The sequence below is a fragment of the Numenius arquata genome, chromosome 6, assembly GCF_964106895.1.
Source record: "Numenius arquata chromosome 6, bNumArq3.hap1.1, whole genome shotgun sequence".
NCBI classification, from domain to species: domain Eukaryota; kingdom Metazoa; phylum Chordata; class Aves; order Charadriiformes; family Scolopacidae; genus Numenius; species Numenius arquata.
The window spans coordinates 40,144,824-40,165,444 of NC_133581.1; the positions used below are offsets into that span (position 1 = coordinate 40,144,824).

General features: G+C 48.0%; 3 protein-coding genes across 4 annotated transcripts; 1 reads left to right on the top strand and 2 right to left on the bottom strand.

The window, feature by feature from the left end:
- Window positions 1-517: 517 nt before the first annotated feature.
- Window positions 518-7,814, bottom strand: NDUFS3 (NADH:ubiquinone oxidoreductase core subunit S3). Of its 2 annotated transcripts, none has more exons than XM_074148708.1 (7): window positions 7,595-7,706; window positions 7,405-7,467; window positions 5,937-6,034; window positions 5,505-5,654; window positions 3,509-3,634; window positions 3,090-3,209; window positions 518-1,858 (listed from the first exon to the last, which is right to left on the bottom strand). In XM_074148708.1, exons 1-7 carry the CDS (start codon window positions 7,638-7,640, stop codon window positions 1,691-1,693), a joined length of 771 nt encoding a protein of 256 aa, XP_074004809.1. In that variant the 5' UTR covers window positions 7,641-7,706; the 3' UTR covers window positions 518-1,690. The 2 variants fall into 2 exon arrangements, with proteins under 2 accessions (XP_074004809.1, XP_074004808.1); XM_074148707.1 differs by having other exon boundaries at window positions 1,617-1,858; window positions 7,405-7,489; window positions 7,536-7,814.
- Window positions 7,741-17,839, top strand: KBTBD4 (kelch repeat and BTB domain containing 4). Its single transcript, XM_074148706.1, has 4 exons — window positions 7,741-7,831; window positions 10,670-11,290; window positions 13,808-13,914; window positions 14,501-17,839. The coding sequence occupies exons 1-4, from the start codon at window positions 7,813-7,815 to the stop codon at window positions 15,359-15,361; spliced, it is 1,608 nt and encodes a 535-aa protein (XP_074004807.1). The 5' UTR covers window positions 7,741-7,812; the 3' UTR covers window positions 15,362-17,839.
- PTPMT1 (protein tyrosine phosphatase mitochondrial 1) lies at window positions 16,324-20,096 on the bottom strand. Its single transcript, XM_074148709.1, has 4 exons — window positions 19,908-20,096; window positions 19,738-19,818; window positions 17,852-18,043; window positions 16,324-16,577 (listed from the first exon to the last, which is right to left on the bottom strand). Exons 1-4 carry the CDS (start codon window positions 20,076-20,078, stop codon window positions 16,446-16,448), a joined length of 576 nt encoding a protein of 191 aa, XP_074004810.1. The 5' UTR covers window positions 20,079-20,096; the 3' UTR covers window positions 16,324-16,445.
- Between the last annotated feature and the right edge of the window lie 525 nt (window positions 20,097-20,621).

Genomic DNA, 20,621 nt, shown 5'->3' on the forward strand with positions numbered 1-20,621 from the left:
TATCCAGACCATAAATTTTGGCACGGTGCCTCAAGCAACCTGGGATGGGGAAGGGAGAACGCGGCCGGGGGGAAAACGTGCTTTGTAAAGAATTTTCACAGCAACAGAAGTGGAGCCAGGAACTTTTCCGTCTTGCGCAATGGGCATCGGCATGCAAAAAGAGCCACTGCAACAGAAACCAGAAACATGCGTAACGTTGTAGGAAGGACTAAAAGTACCTTTCCTATTTAATCAGCTCAATTGATGGCAGGTACAAAGCAGGGCTAAGAATCGTATAAAACCCCAAACTCCTGCTGCTTTGTGTTCCCATCTCTTTCCCACGAAGAGCTGTAACCTTTAAAGTGAGTGGCAAATGCTATTAATTTTAACTACACAACGCTGTTGTGAGTCACATCCCAAAGACTGCCAGCCACAGCAGCCTGAAACAAATTAAAAAGAAAAAAAAATAAATAAAAATTTAAGAAGTCCATGCTTACAAGGCTGGGGTAGAAACAAACATGAAACCTGATTCTTCCCACACAGTTCAGCCCTTTATTCTTGAAAACAGATCACGTTCTAGTACTTGTCCCGTTTTTCTTTATTGAATTTATTTTTGTCCTATCCCTTCTGCCACCCCATACTCTTTTTTTAATTAGTCCTTTTACAATTTTAAAAGCTGAAGTAGTGATTCAGGAAATCTCTATAAACAGCTTGTGAACTATTTTATGAAATCTCTTACACAATAGTTTTCAGATCTTAACGAGGGCAGTCAGCTTTCTGATGCAGGACTGCGTTACGCATTTTCTGGACTAAGGACATTATTAATTGATGACTGCTGTAATGTAATCCCATTTAAACAGGTGGCTGGTGGAATGAAACTACAGTATTTTTCCAGCTTTTTTTTTGGAGAGAGCTCAGATTTTCCAAAAGAGCAAAGATAGTGGTAATGCTATTATATCACACAGCTCAAAAGAACTGGAACGGTGACAAAAAGGCATAGACTCTTTGTCTATGGGAAAAGGGAAAGGAGATATTTTTGACTGCAGGAAAAAAGCACGGTCTGAAGATGCTGGAGAAAGCAAACTGCTTGATTATGAAGAAAAAGCCAGCATGAGGCAGCAGCACGTGAGATGTCACCTCCAAACTCCTCCTTCTTCTGCCAGAATGGGAACTGACTTAATTCCCGAGGAAACAATGCAGAGATTTCCACAATTGTTTTGGTCTGGATCCAGGTACATCTTGCGTTGTCCTAATAACATTGTTAGAACCATTTACAAAAGCTTTGCCTGTTTGCTGTATTATTGTGGTCTTCCCAACACTCACCTTGGAGCTGAAACACTGCTCTCTCGTTGCTTAAGCTACGCAGCTGCTTCAGCACAGGCTCCTCGTGAGCGCTGGGGCTGTGATTTACGCCTGCAGGGACAGCCAGCAGAAGCAGCTTATATAAAGAATCTTAGCCACAGGGAATGCCTGGACTCCATTCAATTTGCAAACCAAAAAGACAAATCCAGCATCTTAGAACTCCAAGCAGCAGATAAACATCTACCAGTTGGATTATCCGGATTGTAAATTAGCATCCCTCACCCTCTGCTTTTCATCTAGTTTGAAAACATTATTATTCATGTGACCACAACAAGGAAGAATCTCATATCAATTTTTATTATTATAAATACTATGTTAGATGGTGCTGTGCATCCGCTCCGTTCTGCTGCTATTTTGCATCTTCTTTCTTGGCTCCTGCTTCTATTTTCAGGGGTTCTGGAGCTGCACGATAGGCAGGAAACGCCTCCCAGGGACTATTCAGATCAAACTTGCGGAATTCCTGAGATAGCTCCACAGGCTCTGCCACTACCCGTTTGACTTCATCGTCATACCGTACCTAGAACAGTGCAAAGGACACAGGCCAGTCATTTTCATACAGTTCCCATGGCACCTCTGCAATTAGCTGTAGACAGTAATGACCCAGACCACCCTCTGGTATAGACAATTCTGTTTCTTACGCCACAGGCCCCTGCCACAGCTTCAATTCTCCTCATTATTAAACAAGAGCCCTCCAGATGCCGCCCAGACCTCTGGACTCTCCAGGAAAACCCTCCTCTCTGCTACCATGTACCACAGGTATCCTGACTAACCACCCTGAATTAGGAGTGCCCAGCTTACAGTCCATATGAAGCCCACATGGAACAGCACATTTAGTTTGTCCTACGACAAAGGAATTTCTCTTGAGTCACCAAAATAAGGTGGCCCGTCCACCTGGCATAGCTGGGGACTGCTCTCACGAATCTTTATAATATGGTAATTTGTTTGGTTTCAGTTGTGCTTCTTAGCGTAATGCTCAGAACACGGGACAGAAAGACAATCAGGGTGAAAAGCAGGTGAGTACCAAACACTTCTGACTGGTTTGCTTTGTCCTCACCGTGCCCGTCCAGATCTCCAAACCACAGCTCAGGAGATGCTGCCTGGTCCTCACTTGCAGGATTCCCTGTTATTGCTATTTTTCTTAAAACCCTCTGTTGCTTGCAGAACCTCACTGTTTAATCCTGAGACTCAGTTCAGTCTTAGAACTTCACCGAATATGACTGCTTCTGCAAGGCGGTCATTTGGAACTAGGCAGATACCAAACCCATTCATCTCACTTGTGGTTTGATACAGAGACATAAATACTTGGTAAGTGGCAAGTCAGTTCAACTAGAGTTTTATAATCTGGGCCTACAAAAAACTCAGCAAAGTGGAGTTCCAACTGCATTAAGATCAGTTCAGTCCTTTCCTTCATTCCTTTGGGAATCTCCAGTCTTGCAGCGGACAGTTTAATCTTCCAGAAGACATCATAAAAGCAGAAACACTTTCTCTGCCTGACAAATGTCTTTGGTACACAGCACATGAAATTCGCTCAGTGTCTCTGGCCTTAGGCTGCCTTATTACGGATGACACTTTTTAATGACTTCAAACTTCCAGGCAGGAGATCTATACAACTCCTCTGGAATACGGACAAGTGAAACATCCTTAGCGCCTTTCACACAAAGGATTGAGATGCAACCACATCTCTGTACCGAAACTCAAGTAAGAGTATCAGAGATATTCGTAACTTTAGACATGGGCATATCTCCTACCTCCACGTAACCAGAGAGCGGGAAGTCCTTCCGGAAAGGATGGCCCTCAAACCCATAGTCTGTGAGGATTCGCCTTAGATCAGGGTGGTTGGCAAAGAAAACACCGTACATGTCCCAAACCTAAATGAAAAGGAGCCAAGTTGATTTAGATTAGGAAAAAAAAAAAAAAAAAAAAAAGAAGAAGAAAACCTTCATGTATTATGTCCATAGAATTTCAAAGCCTGGCTTTGTGCGGTGCCAGTGAAACTGATGCAGGAACTCATTCAAAAGCAAATCAAACATCCTTTTATCTCCTACTCTGAAAAGGCAGCCAGGGAAACGCTTCTCTCTTTCTTTCTCAGGGCCCTGGGGATGAGTTTAATCAGGGAAACACAGCCCCTCTCCACAAAATCTCTGCTCCCAAGCACACCGGCACTCACCTCTCTTTCATACCAGTTTGCTGCCTTGTGCACAGGGACTGCTGAGTCAATGGGTGTCAGCTCATCAGTGTATGTCTTCACACGGATCCGACTGTTGAAGCGCAGCGACAGGAGATTGTACACAATCTGAAGCCAAATAAAAGAAGGCACTGGTCTTGTACGGCGTTTACGGGTCTCTTTGGAGTACAGTACTGGCTAAGCAGAGGCACACGAAGGCTATTTCAAATATTCTTTATCAGCAGAATCACATTCAGCACTTCAGAGCTGGGTACTAAAAGACACTAGTACAGCCGAGGTTCCAACACTTTGGTCCTTAGAAGTGTAATGAAAATGATGTGAGATTTAGAAAACGAGCTGAAGTAAAAAGGGATACTAAATCTTAAAAACAGGGAACACTGTAGGGGTGGAGACACTTGACAATAGCCTTTCACAAAGAAAATGGCTATCGATTACTCCCAGTCTCCAGTGGGAAAAAGCTAAGAAGAAATACACTTAATTTTCAGCAAAGTACCTGGATACCAGGGAAAATTTCTAACTCTTCTGGTAATGAAATACTAATAAAAAGGCTGCTTACGAAGATTAGTAGAACCTCCAGGGGGAGCGGAATACTTACTACAAGCAGACTGAAAAAAACCAAACCCAAACCTTTCTAAAAAATTGTGTAGCCTTGCTTGATACTGCCTCTGTAAAGATGGCTGGCAAAGGTGAATTCATTAAGGTCTACACTTCTATTATTTCTATGAATGTAGATTTTGGAAAGAAAAGTCCCGAATTAAAAAAAAATCTTCAACTTCTTCAGAGACTGGAAGCGTTTGAGTTAAAGAAACTCTCTTTACAACTCTCAGGATTTTTGCCTAATCACAAGTTACGTTACTAAAAGTCGAAGCTGTTATTAGCAAAACAAGGAGCTATATTTGAAAACAACAGACATCCGATTAGCCAATACAGGTAAGGCAAACCTGCCAGCCCTCACTTTCCGAGCAGCTGTTGGTAAGTGATTTAATGCCACAAGATAAACCAAAGAGGGAAAATAAATCAGCTACCTTTCATTACCTTCGTTACTTGCTGGGAACTAAAAATCTACCGATTCACTTCTCTTGGCCAAGAGACACTCTGCCCAGATTAGACAAGGGAAGGCAGACATCTCTTCGTCCATAGGGCTGCCTAAACCAGTCAGCCTCCTATAGCATAGGGCTCTTATGAGCCCTAGACGTTTTTTGCCACTGTCTTTTACAGATCTTCCTAAGTTAAACTAAAATAACAGCTTTGTAGCAACACACTCAATAAAGCTTTCTAATAGTAGGTGAGAAGACAATACGCTGAGTCTGTGGTTTCCCCAAAGATGTATCTTTTCTTTGTCTGTTTGCAGGTGCAATTTTTCTGCAGCTGAAAAGCTATGCGGCGAGACATTCAAAAGCATCTGTGGGAACCACATCTCCAATACTCACTGAAAGTCAGTGGAAGTTCAGTGAGTGAAACCCGAGAGCTTTCTGAAAATCTGCCTCATCTCCTATTTGGTCCTGACTTTCAGGGAATATTTTCAAAGCCACTAAATAGTTTGTTTTGTTTTTTAGTTGTTTTTTTTTTTAAAGAAGAAAATTGTTAAAAAGATTGATGAGATTTGAAGAAAAATGTGATCAGTTGTGTCAACAGCAGCTGACAGGCGTAAGTGGAAGAAGGAAGAGCACGAATTCACGTCTGGCCAGAAAGAAGTCTCCAGGCACTTTGGTAAAAACAAACCAAACCAAAAAAGAAAACAAACAAACAAACAAAGAGACTTTCATCAGAGCACAAAAGGAAAGCCAGACTAAGAACCCACACAGCATCAGTTCTGCTATTGCTTCTATGACCAACAGATTAAATGAAACCCAGCATTTCAAAACGGGTTTTCTTTTCACTGTCAGAAAGCAAAAAATGTGGTCAGAGCTGCAAAAACACCCACAGCCATCAGCACTCGTGAAGGTCTCCAAGTCCTGCACCTCGGCGGAGTTCTTACCTCAAAGCGGTACTGCCGAGATGGGACATCCACAGCCGTCAAGTCAGCCAAGGATTTGAACTGGGCATTAGTGTGATCTCGAAGGAAGGTCAGAACTGGAATGATGCCATCTGGATGGATCAAAAGTTCCAGCTCATTGAAACAGGTCACCTGATGAAAACAGCGGAAAGGGCATGAGCACAAACACCAACAGGACTGAACATAGAATAGTCTGATTTTATTACACTGAATCTAGCAGAACACCAAAACAAAGAGAGTCTATGATACAGCAAACACATAAAGACATTAGATAAAGCGGCATAATAATAGCGGTAACTTTCATGCAATTCTGGCAGTCCTTCTTCCCCAACTTCTGAAAACAGCTAACAAACAAGTAGCTTGTTTGCTGGGTCCCGTCCCCCTCACAAGAACAATAACTCAAGCAGCACCTACCTGTGCTTGCTGGATATACTTGGGAAGAATCTCAGCCACGTACTCCCCAAAAGCACAGAGCTGCTTCTGTTCTACTTCATTTTTTGGTCTGACAGTAGCTAAAGAGAAAAAACAAAGCTCCCAAGATTATGGCAGAGAATACAGAAAGCTACAGAAAGAAGAGCAGTAATTCCCATCCCTGACTTAAAAATCCCTTTAACTAGTCTAGCTGCTTCTCACTAGCTCTGGCAGAAGCCAGGCAGCTTCAGGTTCAGGAAACCTGCAAACTTTATTTATGAAATCCAAAGCTAAACACAACATATATGTATAGCAGAATATATATGCTGTAATAGAGACTAGACTATCACAACATATGTGTGTTGTGGTACACAGAACATAGAATCATAAAATGGTTAGAGTTGGAAGGGACCTTAAAGGTCATCAAGTTCCAACCCCCCTGCCATGGGCAGGGACACCTCCCACCAGACCAGGTTGCTCAAAGCCCCATCCAGCCTAGTCTTGAACCCCTCCAGGGATGGGGCAGCCACAACTTCCCCGGGCAACCTGTTCCAGTGCCTCACCACCCTCACAGGAAAAAATTTCTTTCTGTTATTTAATCTAAATCTCCCCTCTTCCAATTTAAAACTGTTACCCCTTGTCCTGTCACTACATCCTGTAGTGATCCTTCAGATATTGGAAGGCTGCTATGAGGTCTCCCTGGAGCCTTCTCTTCTCCAGGCTGAACAATCCCAGCTCTCTCAGACTGTCCTCATAGGAGATGTGCACCATCCCTCTGATCATCTTCATGGCCCTCTGCTGGACCTGTTCCAACAGACCCATGCCCTTCCTGTGTTGAGGAACATGGAACTAGACATTTTGATAAGGAAGGAAGTTCGTGTCACTGCTAGACAGAACTTTTTTCTGCACTGTAAATAAAGCAGGAGGAACAGCCCAACAAGATGATGGAGAAGCAAATAAGATGAAAACAGAGGGCAGCAGAGATGACAGAACGGTCTGAACTCAGACACTGCTCATGACATTCAGCCTGGCTCTAGAAAGGATCTTTTTTTTCTAGACAAAATAATCCTGGTTTTGTTTGATGTGCCAGCACCTAAGCAACCCCCTCATAACCAACACACCCTAGGATCCCGTGTTGCTTTTTTTTTTTTTTTTTCTGGTTATGATTACAAATACTCCGCAAGATTCGGGGTGATGAAGCTGCACAGCACAAGCCGGCAGGCCCAGGGGAAAGGACGCAGGGTGAGCAACAAGAGGGAGGCTCTTCTGCCCAAAATTCAGGTTTATACATGACGGGCACCAACCTCTTTCCCACAACGCTCGCTAGAACAGGTACGTGATGGCACAGACCCTTCCTAAGGGCAGCCAAAGGCCCCAGCGCCGCGCCGGGAGCAGGACAGGGACACAAGCGCAGGCCTCCGCCGCTGCCACTACCACCTCCCAAACCCCGACCCCAGCCCCGCTCACTTACGGCGAGTCTCCGCGGCGGAGCTTCCCGCCAGCCGGGCCTGCACCGCCGCCGGGCCTGCACCAGCTGCGGAGAGAAACGGACATGTCTCACCCACCGCCCGGCTTGGCCTTCCCTGGCCTTGCCCGACCCACAGCCTGGCCTGGCCTGGCCCGGCCCGGCCCGGCCCCACCGCCACCCCGGCCGCCCTCACCTCTCCGCGCCGCCCGCGCCAGCCCCCGCACCGCCGCCGCCAACATCCCCGCCGCCACAGGGACGGGCAAGGGCACGGACCGGAAGCGGAAAAGCGCCGCCGTCCCCGCGCTTCCCCCGGGCCTGCAGGGGGACACTTCCGGGTCGGTGGCCGGAAGCGGCCAGTGCCTTGGCGGTGAGGGGCGCGGAGGAGCCTCTGGGGCACCCCGGGGCGGCGGCATGAAAGGAGGAGCCGCAGGTGGGTGCTGAGGGGGCCGGGGGAGCCCCGGTACGAGCTCGGAGCCCAGCGGGAAGGTTGGGAGCGGCGCGTTCCATGGGGATGTCGGGTGCGGGCCTGAGGGGCCCTGGCAGAGCCCGGGGCTGGAGCGGCGCTGCGGGGGCGAGATCGCTCTCCGGCGGTTTTCGCGGCGTTGGCGCGGCCTAAACGGGCGCCTTTGCTTTTCCGGGAATTGGCTTTCTTTTCCTTCCTCTCCCGCCCCCCCCGCCTCGCCGCCCCCGAAGCGGGATGTCGCTGTCGGTTGGGTTCCCTGATCCCAGGCGCTGTCATGGCAGCCGCGACCCTGTCAGGAAGGGAGGAAGGAGGAGTGCCAGGTGTTGGTTACGCCATCGTCACCTATGGCCTGGCATACGGCAGGTCATTGCTTTGGCACGGAGTGTAAGATTTTGCTTTATGGGACACTTGACTGTTCCTGCACCTTCTCTTTCTTTATCGTGGCGATGCCACAGATGGAAAGGGGAACTTTGTGTATACAAAGAAGGATGTGAGGCTTATGGTAGCCTTTAGCAGCTTTGTGACTTGGCACCGGTCCTCTGGAAGTCGTGCTGGGTGGTGGGGGGCAGCCAGTTCCGCTGTGCCAGGAGGGCAGCATCCTTCATCCATCCGTATCCTGGTGCTCTGCATGGCCACTCCTGGGCTGCAGCTTCCCAGCACCTTGACTCAAAATCAAGAGCTTTAACTGAAGCAGGAGGCAGTCTGCAGGATAGGCTGGTACTCAATAAAGCTGGAAAAATGGTACCAATGTCTGGATGGATGGGCCGAGGCCAACGGGATGAGGTTCAATAAGGCCAAGTGCCGGGCCCTGCACTTGGGTCACACCAACCCCATGCAGCGCTACAGGCTGGGGGCAGAGTGGCTGGAGCTGCCTGGCAGAAAAGGACCTGGGGGTGTTGGTCGACAGCTGGCTGAATGTGAGCCAGCAGTGTGCCCAGGTGGCCAAGAAGGCCACCAGCACTCTGGCCTGGATCAGCAACAGTGTGGTGAGTAGGACTCTGGAGGTGATCGTCCCCCTCTACTGGGCACTGGTGAGGCCCCACCTCGAGTGCTGTGTCCAGTTTTGTGCTCCCTACCGCAAAAAAAAGACATTGAGGTGCTGGAGCAGGTCCAGAGAAGGGCAACGGAGCTGGTGAGGGGTCTGGAGCCCAAGTCTTGTGAGGAGCGGCTGAGGGAGCTGGGGGTGTTCAGCCTGGAGAAAAGGAGGCTGAGGGGAGACCTTCTCATTCTCTACAACTCCCTGAAAGGAGGGTGTAGCCAGGGGGGGTCGGTCTCTTCTCCCAGGTCACAGGCGATGGGACAAGAGGAAATGGCCTCAAGTTGTGCCAGGGGAGGTTCAGGTTGGATATTAGGAAAAATGTTTACACTGAAAGGGTTATTAAGCATTGGAGTGGGCTGCCCAGGGAAGCGGTTGAGGCACCATCCCGGGAGGTATTTAAAAGACAGGTTGACATAGTGCTTAGTGACAAGGTTTAGTGATGTTTTTGTTTTTTTTTTGTCAGAGTTAGGTTGATGGTTGGACTAGATGATCTTAAAGGTCCCTTCCAACCTAGACAATTCTATGGTTCTGACGTGTTCTGTGCTAATTGCAGTTCCTCAGTCTCTTACAGACTAATGCATAGGTATTTTTCAGACAGACCGGAACTACTGTAAAATCACAGTGAGGGTACAATTAAGGCAGGCCATCATCAGGGATGGGATGCACTTGTCCAGCCAAGGAGGAATGTAGACACTACTTCCCATGAACAGAATGTGAGCAAAGAACTTAGGAGCCTTCCTGTACCAAGCAAAGCTATTGTAAGAAAATGCATGTTTGACAAAATAAAGCATGGAAGAGTTAACTATGAACCTCCTGGGGAAAAATCCCATCGTTGGGAAGCATTGCGCTGGAAATCGTGTTCAGTATTTATTGATGAAATTTGTGATATCAGTCTGATATTTCAGGTGTAATGCCAAGTTTAAAGTGAATGCAGTCAGGCATCTATGTGCTCCTAATGCTGTCAAGAGCCATGTTAAAAAAGAGCTCTCTTCTTCAGCAGTCCTTCTCTGGTTCAGAAGCTTTTTTGACGCACAAACTGCTTGGAGCTCTGCAAACAATCTCTGGTACCTACTAAGAGGTGTTAGCTGCTAAATTGAGTTCTCCTTGCCCCTTGGGAAACAGTGGCTAACAACATCTAACAGGTTACTCTCCATGCTGAAGGTGTCTGGCGCATTAACGAACTGAGTGTAACCATCAGTTGTCTCATTTGGTTGGCTCAAAGGACTGGTGGTTATGTCTGGCAGACTTCTCGCACATCTTTTTGGTAAAAGCAAGTTCACCTTACTTGATACCACCGCACAGATTCATTACGTTGGTTTTGGATGATAGGAACTGCTGTCTGTGTTCTTTGTTAGTATGATACTGTAATCCTTTTTCCATCTAGCCCAGCTATGGTGCTGTCACATTCTCTTGGCTTCGGGAGTTTCCTAAGGTGGCTGCTGGACTTTCCACTTGAATAATTACTGCTGCGTTTCTTTGTGTCAGTGAAATGAGTGGTGAAAACATATGCGCGTCTCCCCGTTCTGCTGGGATGTGATGCTCACTGTACTGGAAGTTTGGAATATATTATAATTTTAATTATGCCAACTTCTCATTTGTTGTTTGAGATTCTGAAGTTCAAACAAAAGTTTCTGCCTGCGCTATTTATATTCAGTCTAAAATATGCTGGCCTCTTACCAATATGTTTGCTTTTTCCCTGTACCCTGAAGTACTGCATAATCTCGTTAGTGGAGAGAGAATGCCGTATAATTATTGTGATTTTACAGATTGCTGGAGGTCTGATCTGTGCAGCAACATGGACTCCTCAGAAGAGACTGGAGGCTCCTCTGCGGAAGAAAACTACTTTGTGAACTACACTTTCACCGACCGCTCCCACTCAGGCCGCGTGGCCCAGGGTATTATGAAATTATGCTTGGAGGATGAGCTCTTTGCTGATGTTACAATATCAGTGGAAGGCAAAGAATTCCAGCTGCACCGTTTGGTCCTCTCGGCTCAGAGTTGCTTTTTTCGTTCTATGTTCACTTCCAACCTAAAGGAGGCCCACAACCGGGTGATTGAGCTGCAGGACGTTAGTGAGAGTGTCTTTCAGCTGCTTGTGGACTATATTTACCATGGGACTGTAAAGCTGAGGGCAGAGGAGTTGCAGGAAACCTATGAAGTGGCAGACATGTACCAGCTGACTGCCCTTTTTGAAGAGTGCTCCCGTTTTCTGGCTCGTACGGTGCAGGTTAGGAACTGTCTACAGGTCATGTGGTTGGCAGATCAACACAGTGACGTGGAGCTCTACACAGCTGCCAAACACTGTGCAAAGTCACATTTGTCCCAGCTGCAAGACACGGAGGAGTTCCTCCACCTGCCTCTCCGCCTACTGACAGACATCCTAACAGGTAAGGAATTCTTGAGACTAGCCAGGATGTGGATGTAGAAGGAGGCTTTCAGAGAGTCGGTCAGAGATTGAACAAAATAGATGGAAAGATCCAAGCTTTCATAATCGTTGTCTACTCAGAGGCTTAGCTAAGCAAAGCAAAACATTCTGGATAACTTAATTGGAAAAAACCCACCCTATTAATTGTTAATGGACATGAAGCATCTAAGCTATAGAAAAGAGACATAGAAGATGCTGGTAATTCCAAGGAGCTCCTGAGTCAACAGGTCAGAAGTACTACAGGTTTTTTAAACATAACTTAGTAACTTTCAACAATTTCTTGTATTTTTGTTCGCATTAAAAGTAGAACAAAGAAGCCTTACCAGAAATGAACATCTTATTAAAGTCTTTTTTTTTTTTAATTTAGTTAGTAATCATTTAGCATAGGAATGCAGCAACTCAACATTGGTAAGAAGGCCATATTTTTAGACAATGTTATTAACAATTGTATATTGTTGTTAGGATTATTCAAACTAGGCACTCAGCTGACTGAAAGAGAGGCATTGTAACATCTTAGGTAATACAGTAATTGCCCCTCTTGTAAACGTAATAGCCTTCCACAGTAATGGACGCAGTGACTCAGTGTTGTGAAGGATGTGTCAACACGTCAGCAACTTAGTCCAGCTGCCACCAATCCTCAAATATTCTCTGCTGCCCTAGTGGGTACAGCCAGTACTTGAAAACCTCTCCATGATGCTGCAGTCACAACTCCATTTTTGTGCATTTATGTATCGTTGCTAGAGGACGCAAGAATGTAGTAGAAGCTCATCCATTCAAATGTGCTGGACTTGGGACCAGAGAGATTGCCCCTTTCATGCTTTAATTAAATAATTTGGTAAATGAGCAAATAACTATACTTTGTGTGTCATGTGTTTTATATGCTTTTACAACAATAAACCCACCATGACTGGCTTCTTTGGAATACTAGCAAATCTGTCTGTATGACTTAAAATAGCCTTTAAAGTGGAGGCTGTGCATATGGGAGTCTTTACAGATATTGCATTGAATCATCTCTATTGCATCTAAAGAAATTCACAGACAAAAACCTATTAAGAATAAGTACTGATAGCTCAAAAAAACCTACGATAAAATTAGATTAATTATGATAACTATCTAGGTAAAGTTTTTAAAGTGAGTTCATTAAAAAAAAAAAAAATCCTAAAATCATGAAATAAAGCCATAGAGGTCATTCACCCTTAACTTCTTAGGGATTCCAGGTAGTAACAATAGTTTTAGGACTATGGCGTTTAATGTTTGTGGTCCTAAATTAAAATAATTGCTCAATAAAACTTTTTCTCCGTGCATCGTCTATTTCTATATATAGAATCACATTACTCAATATTTATGCTGAAACTTAGCCCATGATTAAAAATCTGAAAGGTACTCCTCCCGCTGGTAAGGAAAACCTTTTTCTTTTGCAGTTCCTGCATCTTTGGTTAATAGAGGGTTAAATAGAAGAAGCTATTAGTGGCAAGGATTAAAATTAATTTTATGTAACAGTAATTTGTTAAGCTTACCTGTTGTTGCACTCAAGGACCCATTTCAAAATAAAAGTTTTTCCATTTAACCACTCCATGTGATGGATAGCTAATGGAAATCCCTTTTATTAATAAACAGAGTTGAAATACCTGCTTTTGTTCCACGTTTTTCCTCCTCCTTTCCAGTATAGAGAAAAGTGTTGGAATTTGTTCGGTGACTTCAGCATCATTGAATTCAGGTTTTGTTGTGAGAGCAGACTACAAAATCAGAGACCCTTCATAGGGAAGCCTTTCAATGGATACAGGCATAATTGCTGGCTTTCAAAGTGGAAGTAAATACCTAAAATCATCTAGGTAACGACGATGATGCAATAGTTTGTGGCATAACCAAAACTTCCAATTACCTCTGGAAACAAATTGAACCCTGCTGCAGCCTGTTGAGTGTTTGCTACTGTCACACTGCTAAGGAAAGCTGTAGTAGCTCATTGGGGATTTCCAAATGTTAAGAGGATAGCATCAATACCAGATGTTCAGTCTTGAGGGTCAGCTGTCTGGCAGTGCTCGGAGAAGGAACATGTCTGCAGATGACTTTTGCTAGATAGGTTTTCTAGGTCCAGCCAGAAAGGCAGGCAGCTGCTGAGCTTCTCAAATAAGAGAATCTTTCTGCCTAATGCTAAAATAAGGAAGTATTTTTCATCGTCACAAAGCATGGAAGTTCTCTTTCTTGCCCTCTTTCTCTCGGACATAGGTTCCTTTGTTGAAACTCATCCAAAGTGCTTAAGATCTGGCAGCTGTCTTCTGCTATTTATCCAAACTAATTTCATGTAAATGTCTGGCTGGCAGTCCCCATCATGCCTGCCAAAATCTATAAACCTCTGTAGCTTTCTTTCCTCTCTAGAAAGCAGGGTTTGTGGGGGGAGGGAGTCGCAGGAAGAGGATGTTCCTGAGTACATACACTTTTGTCTAGATATCATAGTTGCCTTTCTGTCCCCAAACCGCAGATGGCGTTCCATGTTCTCAGAATCCAGCGGTTGCCATAGAAACCTGGATCAACTTCAACAAGGAGGAGCGAGCGGGCTTTTCAGAGACGCTGCGATCGAGTCTGAAGGTATAAAAAGACCTTCTTTTCCAGGGATGGTGTAGAATTTCCTGGTTTCACACTTCCCAAGGCAGGGTATTCTGCTCACAGGTGTGACTTGAAAGTCACAAAACACAAATTGCTATTGAAATTCATGGTGCTTGCGTGAGGAATACTTTCATTGTCATAAGTAGCAACCCCACTGACAGCTTTTTAAATTTAACCTGAGGCTGCTTTCACTTGTGATTGGAGCAATGCCACAAATAACTCATTTCACCAGATGCTCAGTTACCAAAGAGACCATTCAGAAATCTGGGTTTGGCATTCCCCTTATAATTTATAACTCCATCAGTGATGTAACCAGCCCTTACCTGAAACACAGGCACTTGGGTTCCTGTGAAGTCTGTAGCTATTTTGCTATGTCAGGTATGACTGGTATCTTGAAAAGGCTTTGAGGTTCTGGATCCTGAACGCTGCAGGGTGGCAGGACTGGGGAAGCCAGGTCACACACCTCAGGCCCACAGGTGGGTCCTAAGCTGAAAAATTCGGTCTTGGGCATCACTGATGTTTGTGTAAACAGGTCCAATCCTGCTGATACACTCCTCCTTTCTCTCAGGTGATTGGAGAAAATGTTCACATCTACCTGATTGGAAAGGAGTCGTCACGTACACATTCACTCGCTGTCTCTCTGCATTGTGCTGATGATGACTCCATAAGCGTGAGTGGCCAGAACAGCCTGTGTCACCAGATCACCGCAGCCTGCAAGCACGGTAGTGACCTATATGTCGTTGGTGGCTCCATTCCGCGACGCATGTGGAAATGCAACAACGCGACTATAGACTGGGAATGGTGTGCCCCTCTGCCCCGTGACCGGCTCCAACACACCCTTGTCTCCGTTCCAAGCAAGGATGCAATCTATTCACTGGGGGGGAAAACTCTACAGGACACTCTCTCTAACGCCGTCATATATTACAGAGTGCGAGACAATGTCTGGACAGAGACCAGCCAGTTGGAAGTGGCAGTCTCCGGAGCTGCAGGTGTAAACCTTAATGGTGTCATTTACCTGCTGGGTGGGGAGGAAAATGACTTGGACTTCTTCACCAAGCCCTCTCGGCTAATTCAGTGCTATGATACCAACACAGAGAAATGCCACGTGAAGCCATACGTACTGCCTTTTGCAGGGCGCATGCACGCTGCTGTACACAAGGATGTGGTGTTCATTGTAGCCGAGGGGGATTCATTGCTCTGTTACAACCCCCTTCTGGATAGCTTCACCCGGCTCTGCCTGCCAGATGCCTGGAGCTCGGTACCGTCCCTCTGGAAAATTGCCAGCTGCAATGGCAGCATCTATGTCTTTCGCGACCGCTATAAAAAGGGCGATGCAAACACTTTTAAACTTAACCCAGCCACCTCTGTTGTAACGGTCACAAGTGGCATCAAAGTGCTGCTCACTAACCTGCAGTTTGTCTTGGCCTAAGCGGGAAAAACGGGCCCGGTGACAGAAAGGGCAGCAATGGCGTTCTGCTGTGCAGCTCAGAGTCACCCACCACCCTCAGCACCAGTCCCAGTTACTCACAAGATCCAGTAAAGGCCCCATCCTCTATACCTGTGCAGAGGAAGGACGGGCTTTCTGGCTGTGGGCCTGTTCTTTTACATAGCACTATTGAAGTTGAACTGCTGCATCTTAGATTTCAGATGGACTAAATGCTATTACTTTGATCCCTTGATGATAAGCTGCTTGTGTTTGAGGCCCAAACTGCAGCAAATGGCTTTTTTAAGCCTGGAACCAGTATGCCAATAACAAATCCTATGGCATATGGACAACATCCTCCTTGGCCCAGACTGGTAGTTTTAACTGCCTGGGAGGCTGTGCGTTGCCGCCATGTCAGTCACAGAGTTAGGTGTGCACTGTGTCCTCCAGGGATGTCCCCATTTAAACGTTCCTCTGTCCCTATCACAGAAGGGGGGCCTGGCAGAAATATTTACAGCAGATTCCGGAGCTGATGCCAAGACCTTTAGTAGGTTGCATCCTTCAGCACTTCTCCTAGAGGAGTGGTAGCAAACTGGGAACTTGCTTACTGCTCTGTCATCACCTAGCATAAAGAGGAGATTGTTTTTATGAGTATTAGCTTCCTTTACTGTCCAGGGAATCCCCACCTGTAATCATAACATAGTGTTGGTGAAAGACGGAATTAAGACCACTTCCTCATCCCCCTTTCTGTTGGCACTGTAACCCTTTGGGTAAGAATCTGAATAAAGTCTCTGCCGAGACAAAAGTTTTCTTTTCCTTTATTGCAAATTATACAGAACTTCCTGTGGATTGCAGTTCAGCTCAGCACTGACACTGTGTGTGGGAGAGAAGAACTATGGGGCTCCAAGAGAACTAAGATATTAGCCGTAAGGAAAGAAAGCTTTAATGAAACAACCCAACATGCTGTAATTTATGTAAAAACTTCTTTATTGACGGTCAAGAAGTACAACGCTTAAGCCTTCTTTAGATCATTAAAACGTAAAGTTTTTTAAAGCAGCTGAGACAGAGATTTTGATAGTTCTTACTGACACTACGCAGTTGTCCCAGCGATCACGTTCCTGTGAAATTTCTCCAGGACCTGGACTTGCTTGTGCCGAACGAGGATGTGGGGACGGATCTTGGCAATAGCCTCTATTGCTTCCTGAGGGCTCCAGTGATGCAGCTGAGAAGGCAGAAATTGAAAATCCGTTCCATCCCTGTATCAGTTAATAAGAGCCTTCCTGGAGGCTACAGGCAAGACTAGAGTTGTTAGAAAATTTGCTGCTTTGCCCCTTCTGTTTAATTCCTGTTTCTCTCTGAGGGGCCTGAATGTCAATGCAAGCTCGTTAAATGAGTCCCTCAGTTGAAGGGAGACGGTTGCTGCCTGGGACCTCCATTTTCTGTCTCACTCACGCTTCCATCATGTTGTGAATAGTTTCCTGTCCTGGTCTCACCAGACCACAGCAAAAGTGCAGCTCGCTTTTTTTTTTTTTTTTTAAAAACCTTACTAGTACTCCTATGGCACTTCAGCACTTAGAAAACTTTCAGCACTGAGGGAAAATTTTCCAGGGAGCAGTTAATAACACCAACAGAAGAATCCACAGGTGGGATTCTGTTCTTAGTGCTGGCTTACCCAGTTGAGTCTGCAGAGGAATTCAGAAAACCAAAGTCACTTCTCTTGATCCCAAGCTGTATTTATTGAAAAGCTCAGAAAGGCTCGCCATTTCAGTTAACCAAGGAGAAAATCTGGTCAACAACAACGGATGTTTATCTGCTCAGTGAACCTACCCTCACCAGTGACTTGTTATTCCCATCTTACTCTGTTCCTTCATAGAAAGAATTAAGAACGGCAGAATCATTCAAAACCCGTTGAGAACTTACTATATTAACAGCCCAGAAAAATGAGCAGCTTCCTGAAGTCTCGACAGCCCTGCCAGAACCAGCAACAGATACTATCAGACCATGTGTTTCAAAGCTGTGTTGCAACAACAGTTTCTCTTTCCCCTAAGATCAGAAGCTCTTTGCCAGTGCTAATAATGGAGCTGGCAGATGCGGATCGTACAGATGAATGAAAAAATGACTTAACAATGGCAGCTTCACCAATAGCTTATTGCCAGGAAGCAATTACCTTGACAGCATCATAAGCACGGATGAACAAGGTGCGCAAAGGTAAATTAGATTATCAAAGGAAGCTTAGACTGCAGTTCAGCAAAACACTTAAGTTTCACTTGTTCATTTACCCTGCACCTGTCACATTCTACAAAACAGCAATGTAAGTTTGGGGCCCAGCTGTCCTCCTCTCTTAAAAGGGTCTCCAGCCCAAACTCTGCATATCATGGAATATTAATGCACCTGTACATGCTCAGGCTTTCTTGAGCAAAAGCAAACTGTAAAGGCTGGCTGTATTTGCCCAGGCTGTATGAAAATAAACCCCACTTAGCACAGAATCCTTCTTACTTGAATTAAATATGCTGCCACCATGGTGGCACTGCGGGAGCGCCCTGCCTTGCAGTGCACATAGACGCTGTTACCACACGCTCGGTGTTTCAGTATGAATTCAACACCTTTGTGGAGGTTTTCCAAGGTGGGGACTCCCGTGAGATCCACGGTGCTGAGACGCAGTTGCTCCACTCCCATTGCCTCCCATTCCTGAAACAGACATAACAGATCTGATGAGTTAAACTTTTTTTTTTTTTTTTGGGGGGGGGGGGCGGGGAGGGGGGGGTGGTTTCCAGAAAGAAAGCCCAGAACTTGTTGAGAGAGTTGGGAAATTCAGTAGGGTCGTAAACAGACTTTTGAGCGTTACTCCTTTAAATCATAGAATCATAGAATGGTTAGAGTTGGAAGCGACCTTAAAGGTCATCGAGTTCCAACCCCCCTGCCATGGGCAGGGACACCTCCCACCAGACCAGGTTGCTCAAAGCCCCATCCAGCCTGGCCTTGAACACCTCCAGGGATGGGGAATTCACAGCTTCTCTGGGCAACCTGTTCCAGTGCCTCACCACCCTCACAGGAAAGAATTTCTTCCTAATATCTAATCTAAATCTCCCCTCTTCCAATTTAAAACCATTACCCCTTGTCCTGTCACTACACTTCCTGACAAAGAGTCCCTCTCCGGCTCCCCTGTAGGCTCCCTTCAGATATTGGAAGGCTGCTATGAGGTCTCCCCAGAGCCTTCTCTTCTCCAGGCTGAACAACCCCAGCTCTCTCAGCCTGTCTTCACAGGGGAGGTGCTCCACCCCTCTGATCATCTTCATGGCCCTCCTCTGGACCCGTTCCAACAGGTCCATGTCCTTCCTGTGCTGAGGACTCCAAAGCTGGACACAGTGCTCCAGGTGGGGTCTCGCGAGCGCAGAGGGGTAGAATCGCCTCCCGTGACCTGCTGGCCACACTTCTCTCGATGCAGCTCAGGATGCAGTTGGCTTTCTGGGCTGCCAGTGCGCACTGCCGGCTCATGTTGAGCTTCTCATCCACCAACACCCCCAAGTCCTTCTCCTCAGGGCTGCTCTCCAGCCATCCTCCGCCCAACCTGTATTTGTGCTTGGGATTGCCATGTCCCAGGTGCAGGACCCTGCACTTGACCTGGTTGAACTTCATGCAATTTGCACGAGCCCATCTCTCAAGCCTGTCCAGGTCCCTCTGGATGGCGTCCCTTCCCTCCAGCATGTCAACTGCACCACCGAGCTTGGTGTCGTCAGCAAACTTGCTGAGGGTGCACTCTGTCCATGTCTCCGACAAAGATGTTGAACAGCACTGGTCCCAGTACCGACCCTTGAGGAACACCACTCGTCACTAGCCGCCAATTGGACATTGAACCATTGACCACAACCCTTTGAGTGCGGCCATTCAGCCAGTTCCTGATCCACCGAGTGGTCCATCCATCAAACCCATGGCTTTCCAATTTTGAGACCAGGATGTCGTGCAGGACAGTGTCAAATCGGATGCACGGAAACCTCAGTGCTGGCTATCGGAAAGGAGGAGTTAGAGGGAACTGAAAAGGGATGTGGCTCGGCTAAAGGAAAGGAAGGGAGCTGGCATCTCATCCCGAAACAAGGCATTCTTGTATTTGCATGGTGATGCGGGTGGATTTAACGCCGCCCTTCCCTCTCCGCTGCTGCCGGGGTCACACTTCGCACCCTCACCTTTCACTGGTTTGTCTCACAGTTTTACCAGTCGGCTTAGAGACGGAGAAGCCACGGCTCTGCTGTCAGAGGACTCGGCGGTGGCTGCCAGGATGGCGGCAGGAGGCGGCCAGAGCCTCCCTGCCCCCGCGCCGGGACCCGGCGGAGCCACACGGGACCCTTCCCCGGGGAGGAGGGGCACCGGCGACCTCCCGGCCTCACCTGGGGGGAGCAGCAGAGGAAGCGGGTCTCGTACTCCTCGTTGAGGGTAACCACGGCGCGCACGTTTTCCTCCGCCACCAGCTGCGGGCACGGGCAGGGTCAGACACCGCCGTCCGGCCCCACCAGCCCGGCCCGGCCCGGCCCGGCCCGCCCCGCCGCGCCCGCCTTACCCCGCGGCTGAGTCCCCTCAGCGGCAGCGCCCCCAGCAGCACGGCGCCGTCGATGCGGTGGAACCAGGGCCGGCGGGAGCCGGGCAGCTGCGCCCGCGCCGCCGTGTACAGCAGCGTCGGGTAGAAGAACAGCCGCGCCGCCCCGGCGCCCAGCGCCTCCGCCACCCCCATCGCGGGGCACCGCCGGGCCGAGGGGCGGGAGAGCGCCGCGGACGAGCGCACTGAGCGTGAGGAGACGGGGGAGCCCGGGGCGGGAGCGTGGGGCGCCGGGAGGGCCCCGCCGCCGGCGCGGCGGTTGGAGCGGGGTGGTGTCAGGCGGGGCGCGGAAGGGCCGGCCGGCCGGCCGGGGAGGGCGGGCGCACCGCTGCCGCCGCGGCCCCTCCACCCCGGGGCCGCCGTGGTCTCTCCCGGAAGCGCCGCCATCTTGCGGAGCCGGCCTGAGGCGGCGCAGGGAGGCGAGCGGGGCGCGGGTGGATCCCCGGGGGCAGGTGAGGGCGGCGGCCGCCAGGAGGAGCTCGGGCCGGGCCGGTCAGGGCAGGGACGGCGCGGAGCGGAGCCCGCGGAGAGCGCGATCCGCAGGTAACGGCTCGCCGCCTCCTCCTCCTTCTTCCCCCCGCGTTCCCCTGGGCTCCCGCCGTGAGGCCACTCGTGCCGGGCCGCGGCGGCAGCCTCGGCGGCGGGCGCCTCGCTCCCGCCCGCCTGCCTCTCCCCCGC